Source organism: Phodopus roborovskii, unplaced genomic scaffold (assembly GCF_943737965.1).
Source record: "Phodopus roborovskii unplaced genomic scaffold, PHOROB, whole genome shotgun sequence".
NCBI lineage: Eukaryota > Metazoa > Chordata > Mammalia > Rodentia > Cricetidae > Phodopus > Phodopus roborovskii.
This window is the reverse complement of record NW_026126599.1, coordinates 14,165,846-14,174,054: the sequence shown is the minus strand read 5'-3', so window position 1 is coordinate 14,174,054 and position 8,209 is coordinate 14,165,846. Positions and strand designations below refer to the sequence as shown.

General features: G+C 45.7%; 1 protein-coding gene across 1 annotated transcript; it reads right to left on the bottom strand.

Annotated features, from left to right (window-relative positions):
• Positions 1-1,198: 1,198 nt before the first annotated feature.
• On the bottom strand, positions 1,199-2,190 carry LOC127237090 (oocyte-expressed protein homolog). Its single transcript, XM_051205125.1, has 3 exons — positions 1,940-2,190; positions 1,618-1,799; positions 1,199-1,314 (listed from the first exon to the last, which is right to left on the bottom strand). The coding sequence occupies exons 1-3, from the start codon at positions 2,188-2,190 to the stop codon at positions 1,199-1,201; spliced, it is 549 nt and encodes a 182-aa protein (XP_051061082.1).
• Positions 2,191-8,209: the final 6,019 nt, after the last annotated feature.

Below are 8,209 nucleotides of genomic sequence, written 5' to 3'. Positions count from 1 at the left end.
TTGCTTATAGACTTGGCCTGAATGCTGGGAACCTGAGTTCAGAGTACCCAGCACTTTGTTCTGCTGGGGAGGTGGATACAGGAGGATCCCCAAAGCTTGCTTGCCTGCAAGTCTAGATGATATAAGTACACCCCAAAACAAAAAATCAAACTCAGTGAGAATTTCTTTGTGAGAATCTGTCTCAAAACCTGCCCTTCTCTGAACAGAACCTGAGGAGTGCATGCCAAGGGGGCAGGGAGAGGGAGGGACTTGGAGGACAGGAAGGAGGGAAAATAGTCAGCAGGTTGTTAAAAAAAAAGCAACCAGGGAAAAAGTACAAAGGGGCCTGAAGCAGTGGTGGCAGAGGCCTTTAATCCCAGCACTCTGGAGACAGAGGCAGGCAGATCTGTGAGGCCAGCCTGGTCTACAGTCAGAGTTCCAGGACAGCCAGGACTGTTCACAGAGAATCCTGTCTTGTGTGTGTGTGGGGGGGGCAGGCTTGATGGGTGGGGGGCAGGCTTGAGGACTGAAGAGATAGCTCAGTTGTTAAGAGCACTCAGATGACCTGGGTTCAATTCCTAGCACCCACATGGCAGCTCACACCTGCCTATAACTGACACTCTCACACAGACATACCTACAGGTAAAATAACACTGCACATAATAAAAATGAAGTTTAAAAAAATGTACAAAGGGGTGGACAGACATGGAAGAACTTGGGAGGCATAAGCAGACAGATCCCAGTTCAAGGCCAGCCTTGTCCAATAGCGAGTCAAGTCAGCCAGGTCTACACTCAATAACAACAAAGTACAAAGGAGTGAAGAGCTGACCTTGTAATGACGTCCTTTCCCCTAACTACTGTGGTAACTAAGGTAAAATAATTGCTTGAACACAGGAGTTAGGAGCCAGCCTGGGAAACATTACTCCCATGTCAAATACTTAAAGAACCACCTTTTAAGCTAACCGTGTCATCCTCGAGGGCCTGACTGAAGTTGTGTATTAGAATCTGTATCCATACCTCACTCACATCAACTGATGGCTGATGCTTTCAAGTTTACTTTATTGTATATGATGAAAATAACAGACAAAAAAAATTCATTTTTGTACTGGAATAATTCTACAAACTTATTTGCAAAGCAAAACAAACGTATCCACAGAGGCAGGAAAGAAAATGAGTTTAGAGACTCTTAAAAAGCTGTGTTCCTCTTCACCTGCAGGGGCTAAAGCCCGGCTGCCTGACACTCAGCAAGTGCCTCCAGCACCTGCTCAGGCAGGTTGTTGTTTGAGTCGGAGGGAAGGGTCTTCAAGAATTCCTCAAGTTGTTTCAACTTCGTAGCTGAAAGAGGGTCAACACGAACAGTCAAGAGGGGAAATGGTATCTGCTCCCCCTGATTGGGAAGAGGCCTGGTTTTAAAGGGCCCTGGACTTAGAATCTGGGAAGAGTGGTGCCTAAGGTTGAGCTGGGGGTGGTGGGTCTGGGTGTGTCCAAGCCTGTGCTTTCATTCTCAAGGGTCTCCTCCCAAAGGGGTCCCCAGGGACACAGGGTTGCCTGGTGTTTGGAAACTGCAATAAGTTGTGAGAAAGTTTCTGGAAGCTGAGAATCGTCCCATGGCTTCAAAGGGTCTTCAAAGGCCCTTACCTCTTTGGACATTGTGTTCTTTGTGCCAAACTGCCAGGTTTAAGAGAATGTTTTTCAATCGATTCTTTACGAAGGGTCGTCCACATATGGTGATTTCAGCTAGGTTCCCAGAGTCGACTGTGTCCACTCTCACCAAAGCCTGGCTTATCCACTCTATCTCTGAGATTAAAGCTTGTTTGGACCTAAATCGGTAAAAGAGAGTCTAAGCAGTAAGAAGAATGGCTTCAGGTGGGAAGGGGAGGGCTCTGATGGACTTAATGGACAGACTGGGCTGGTGAATGAGGTACAGAGGGAGCTAACCCAGACCCCTGTGAAGAGAGGCTCACCAAAGATTATTTCTGCCAGCCAGGCCTCCATGTACAGCACGAGAGGATCACTGAGTTCCTGCACTGGGAACCACCATGGCCGCACGCGAATCCGTGGGGACATAGGGGGGACGCTGAGCAGCTTCTGTGAAGGACGGTCCCGCGTTGGACTTTTCCGCTTGGTGTGATCTTCAGTAGTATGGGGTTCCATACTGGAACTCAAAGACTGCAAGCTCAGGATGCTGGGTGCCTGGAGTTCCAGCTGCATTTTTCAATGTGAGGTCTGGCCACACCCCTTGTGTGCCACGCCCCCAGCCAGAGCAAGTAACACAAAGAGGTGGGCTGGTGTGACTCTGTGTGTGTGTGTGTGTGTGTGTGTGTGTGTGTGTGTGTGTGTGTGTGTGTGCGCTCGCACACGTGTGCTGGTGTGACCTGTGTGTGTGTGTGTGTGTGTCACTGATTGCTAGAGGGACCCTCTCTGTCCTGAGCTCCACTCTGCTTCTGTCAGCAGTGCTGACAAGTCTACCTGACCACTGGAAACTTGGGGTCCCTATCGGGAATGAAGTAGAGATGTCATCGAAGCTCCCACAGCTCCATTCATTCCCTTGAGCTATTCTCCTGAGATGCTCCCAACTGAGCCTACTTCACAAACACACCAAGCCCATATCACCTATGCCTTGTCTCTGTGTTTTCAGACTCCAACAGGTAGCTGGAGCTAGCTACTGTGTTGTTTGTGGGCATCAGTTTTGTGACGATTGTGAGAAAGAGAAGAATCCTGGTCATCCTCAGCCAGATGGCACTTAACTTGTGATTTCCTTTTGTCTTGGAGGCAGAGTTTTTTTGGAATCTTAGTTTCCCAAGTATTTATTACTGCATTTTACTCTCTGAGCCCATGTCAGCCTCCAAAGATTTAACATGCTATGGTTTAACAGTGCTGCTGAGTCAGGTGTGCCACTGTTTTACCTCTGTTTTGCCTGGTTTGAATGTGATTAACAGGCAGGTGGAGGCCATTTTCCCTGTAATCTAAAGTATGCTCTTTGTACCCAACCCAAACTGAGGAAAACTACAACCAAGACCTCTCCAGCAGTTTCATTTTCCCGGTCATCCCTGGAAGGAACCAGTCTGAATGCATATTTCATTCAGGCAGCGGATTATATGAGAGATATATCATTCTATTTTCTCTAAATTTTACTCTTTCTGAGATAGGGTTTCTCTGTGTAGTCCAGCTGTCCTGGAACTTGCTCTCTAGACCAGTCTGGCCTCCAACTTAAGAGATCTGCCTGCCTCTGCCTCCTGAGTGCTAGGATTAAAGGCATACACCACCACACCTGGCTATTAATTGATATTTATTTTATTTTTTGTACAAACACTTAGCAGAGTGCAGAGAAGGTCACATGGTTTAGGCCACAGCCTTAAAACCCACGATAGTTAGATAGTTTCATAACCTTTGTGTTATGAAACTGAAGGGACTGTGTCCTTTCAAGGCCCACATTGTGGCTACCAACAGCCATGATACTTTCTCTGAATGCTAGGGATATCAATTATACTCACCTTAGGAGGACCCCATGTCCCTCTAGAGCTACCATTAAATGTTTTTTTGTTTGGTTGTTTGGTTATCCAAAGAGCAGTCATCATTTCAAAACAGAAAAGTGGAAAATGTTTCTCTGTGTACCCCTGGTTTCCCGGAACTCATTCTGTAGACCTGGCTGGCTGGAACTCACAGAGATCTACCTGCCTCTGCCTCCCAAGCACTAGGATTAAATGCATGTACCACAACACCCAACCTGATTTTGTATTTACATTGAACAATGATTATATAATTCATGTATAAGATGACTGATAAAAATTGTACAGAGATATAATGATATTTACAGGTCTGCTAACTCCTAATTGTCTTGGTCATGTATTGTAGAATACTATTTTAAGGTGTGTTACATTTGTTTATGCTGTGGAATATCATTTGTTTTAATGATGCAACGATGTGTTGCATTTGTTTAACTCAGTGAAGCTGTGTTATGTTGCCTGTTTAAAACACCTGAATGGTTTAATAAAGAACTGAACGGCCACTAGTTAGTTAGGCTGGAGAAAGGATAGGTGGGGCTGTCAGAGAGAATAAATAGGAGGATGAAAAAAGAGGAGAGGAAGACTCCAGGGAACAGCCATGAAGCTACCTAGGAAGCCATGGAGAAAGGAGTAAAGAAAAGATGTACAGAAATAAAATAATAATAATAATAAACACCCTAAGCCCACAGAGACAGCTGACCGAAGCTAGTGGTAGCTCATGGCCTGACAGCTGGGGAACCTGCTTGTGACCAAATTAGAGACCCTGTGAATGTGGATAACAGTTGTGGGACTTGATCTGTTGGCGTGTGTGTGTGTGTGTGTGTGTGTGTGTGTGTGCTGCCAAAACCACCATGACCTATCCCAGGGACATGAACTGGCTTTTTGGAGCCCATTCCCTGTGGTGGGATACCTTGGTCAACCAGGGTAGAAGGGCTTGGTCCTGCCTCAACTTGGTATTCCCCAAGGAAGGCCTTACCCCTTTTGAGGAGTGGATGGGGAAGGGTAAGGAGAAGGGGAGGTGGGGATGGTGGAAGGGGTAGGAAGGGGGAACTGGGGTTGGTATGTAAAACGAAAATTAAAAAAAAAAGATGTAATCCCAGAGCAAAAGTTAGAGGGGCTAATTTAAGTTAAGAAAAGTTGGCTAAGCCAGGCATTGGTGGCACACGCCTTTAATCCCAGTACTCAGGAAGCAGAGGCAGGTGAATCTCTGTGAGTTCGAGTTTTAGGCCAGCCTGTTCTACAGAGGTAGTTCCAGGACAGGCTACAAAGCAATACAGTGAAACCCTGTATTGAAAAACCAAGAGAAAAAGAAAAAGTTGGCTAGAAACAAGCTATGCTAAGGCAGGGCATTCATAAGAAAGAATAAGCATCTGTGTATGTGTTTATTTGGAAGCTGGATGGCAGCCCCCCACCAAATAAAAGTGCAAAAACAGTAAAAGCAACCACTGGGTGTCAGTGGTGTACACCTTTAATTCCAGCAGGTCTCTGTGAGTTAGAGGCCAGCCTGGTCTACATTGCAAGTTCCAAGACAGGCTCTGAAGATACACAGAGAAACCCTGTCTCAAAAACAAAAACGAAAACAAAACAAACCGTGAGAAAGCGAGAGAGAGAAAGAGAGAGAGAGAGAGACAGAGAGAGAGAGAGAGAGAGAGAGAGAGAGAGAGAGAGAGAGAGAGGGCTCAGCAGTGAATAATAGTGGAGAACAGGCTACTCTTCCAGAGGTCCTGAGTTCAGTTCCCAGCAACTACATGGTAACTCACAACCGTCTGTAATGAGATCTAGTGCCCTTTTCTGGCATGTAGGCATATGTGCAGAACAGAATACTGTATACGAAATAAACAGATCTAAAATAAATAAATAAATAAATAAATAAATAAATACAACAACCACAACTGTTGGTTTCATGGGATCCAACAACTTCTGTCACTTGGAGGTTTCCATACATGTGTTAATACCCATACAGACTCACATACATATTCATAAAATCAAAAAAAATTAACTTTAAAAAGCCTAAGTGGGACAATCCTTTAGTGATATTTGATGGCACTGTAAATTGATCCTAAAAGTGTGAACAAAGTGTCAGCTACACTCCTTGGGAAAGTCACATGAGAATTCAGAGGATCACCCCACTTTCAGTCTGACCCATCACTCCTTAACAGCACTCATGTAGAGCTGGGGTACAGGACATCAGCGGTCAACAGAGGCCAAATGCCCATCCTGCCCTCTCTCACTATGAGGTGGTTGGTCAGAAGCTATACAAGCTTGTCTGTCACACAAAGGACAGAAATACATGGCACAGTAAAGAAAGAGCAGGAGAAAAATGACAGAGTGGCTTGCCAGAGACCTGCTTTGGTGGAGGGGGATGAGGATAGGACACTATGGGACAGGACAGGAGGACATAGACATGATGTAAGGGTGAATGAGAATGGCTGGCAGCAACATTGAATTGAAAAAAGACACCTTTTTTTTTGGGGGGGGGGAGAGGTTTCAAGACAGGGCTTCTCTGTAGGTTTAGAGGCTGTCCTGGAACTAGCTCTTGGAGACCAGGTTGGTATCAACCTCACAGAGATCTGCATGCCTCTGCTTCCTGAGTGCTGGGATTAAAGGTGTGCACCACCACCACCCAGCTAAGACTACACCTTCCTTACTCTATAGTTGCACATGGGATTAAAGGGGAGAGAAGGGTCATGGAAGCTGGACTGTGCCTTGAGATCAGGTGTTGAGCAATCTAGCACTGACTTTGACAATAGGCACCAGTTAGATGTTAATGGAAGGGCCACAAGTTCCTCTTGCCAGAGATGAGAATGACTGCTTTATCAAGCAGGAACTTTCCTCAAGCCCCCAAGGGAATGGAGACCCACATGCCCAACCTTGGGAAAAGGACTTCTGGGTAGCAGACACTACACTACACTTTCTTAGGCTTACTATATGGGCCAGTTCCCCTCATGGTGCTCCCCAGAGGGAAGGTCCTGATGTCTTACTCTTTCCCCACCATACTGCACCAATTTGATTTCTCTGCATTTATTAACGGAACTCTTGTCCTTAATGAATGGCCTCAGGCTCTGGATCTGAATTGTGAGCTTTTCAGCCTTTGGATCCGGTGTGTCCTGATCTTGGTGTAATTAGGAGGGTACATTGGAATTCCTGGTTCAGTGATGGTGAGGATTTTGTTTTCTGTAAAGTTATTTTGTTTATAAAGGCTATTATTGGCTGGGTGGTGGTGATACACCCCTTTAGTCCTAGCACTTGGGAGGCAGAGGCAGGCAGATCTCTGTGAGTTTAAGGGCAGCCTGATCTACAAGAGCTATTTTAGGACAGCTTCCAAAGCCACAGAGAAACCCTGTCTTGAAAAACAGAGAGAGAGAGAGTTATTATTGCATGCATTTTTATCCTTCACCACACAAAATTTCCCAAAGGGAAGTCATTAATATTGAGAAGCTTTAAAAAGTAAAAAGGTGCAGGAGAAGTTGGTCTGCAATGTTGAAAAGTTTCAACTTTGTCAAGTGCCAATAGTCACCATGTGGTCCATACCAGTGGCCACTTGTATTTTCCACTCTTCAGTAATTTACTATTGTGCACAGCGCAGGATGAGTGGATCCACATAGGTACACCTCATGCCCGATATTAGACCCATTTCCTCAGTAAAGCATAAATACAGGGTCCGGCTGTGTGAGTCAGTGAAGATGATACAGTGAAGACAAGAGAGGATCAGAAGGAGTGTTCATTTTACAGGGTTTCAAAGTGAGCCCAGTGTTATTTACCATGCACAAGAACAGACCACAAGATACACAACAAAACCCATTCAAGAATTTTATTAGTAAAGAGTAGGGAACGGGGTGTGCACAAGCCTGTCTGGAAAACTTGGGGAGACAGGTGGTGGTCCGGGCATGTCTGCTTTTAAAGGCCGCTTGGGACATGCATATGGGGGCTTACACAGCCACACCGTACACACATTACTTGGCACCACTTCTCACGCACATGAGGCCCTGGAATGACTAGGCATTTTGCCAGAATGTTGATGGTGCATGTGCAGCCAACCACTGAAATGCTAACACCTAGGATGATGGGGCATTTTGCCTGAATGCTGATGGCCACGTGGGTGGCCATGGAACCCTGTAAATGACAATACTGGGGAGGGGGTGGGATTCTGCCATTTAACAATAATACACATTTTAGATATATTTATGTATTCACTTATTTATTGAGACAGCCTTCATATATAATCTTGGCTGTCCTGGAGCTCACTATGTAGAACAGGCTCGGCTTGGATTAACATAGATCCACTTGCCTCTGCCTCTGGCATGCTGGGATCAAAGGTGTGCACCATCACACCCAGACCCAATTTAGATTTTTTTGTGGAGGAGTTACATTTTATTTTTATGGGTATGGTATCCTGCCTGTTTGTACATCTGTGCAGGACATTCGTGCCTGTTGCCTTCAGAGAGCAGAAGAGAGTATTGTATCTCTTGGAACTGGAGTTATAAATGGTTGTTAGCCACTGTGTGGGTACTGGGGAATTGAACCTGGGACCTCTGGAACAGCAGACAGTCCTCTTAACAGCTGAGCCATCCCTCTAGTCTCAGGTCTTCTTTTAAATTACATTCGCACACGCGTGTTTGTGCACAAAAGTGCAGATGCCTATAGAGGGCAGAAGAGGCACCAGATCCCCTGGAACGGCAGGTAGGGGCAGTTGTTAGCTCCCCCGATGTAGGTGTGGGATCTAA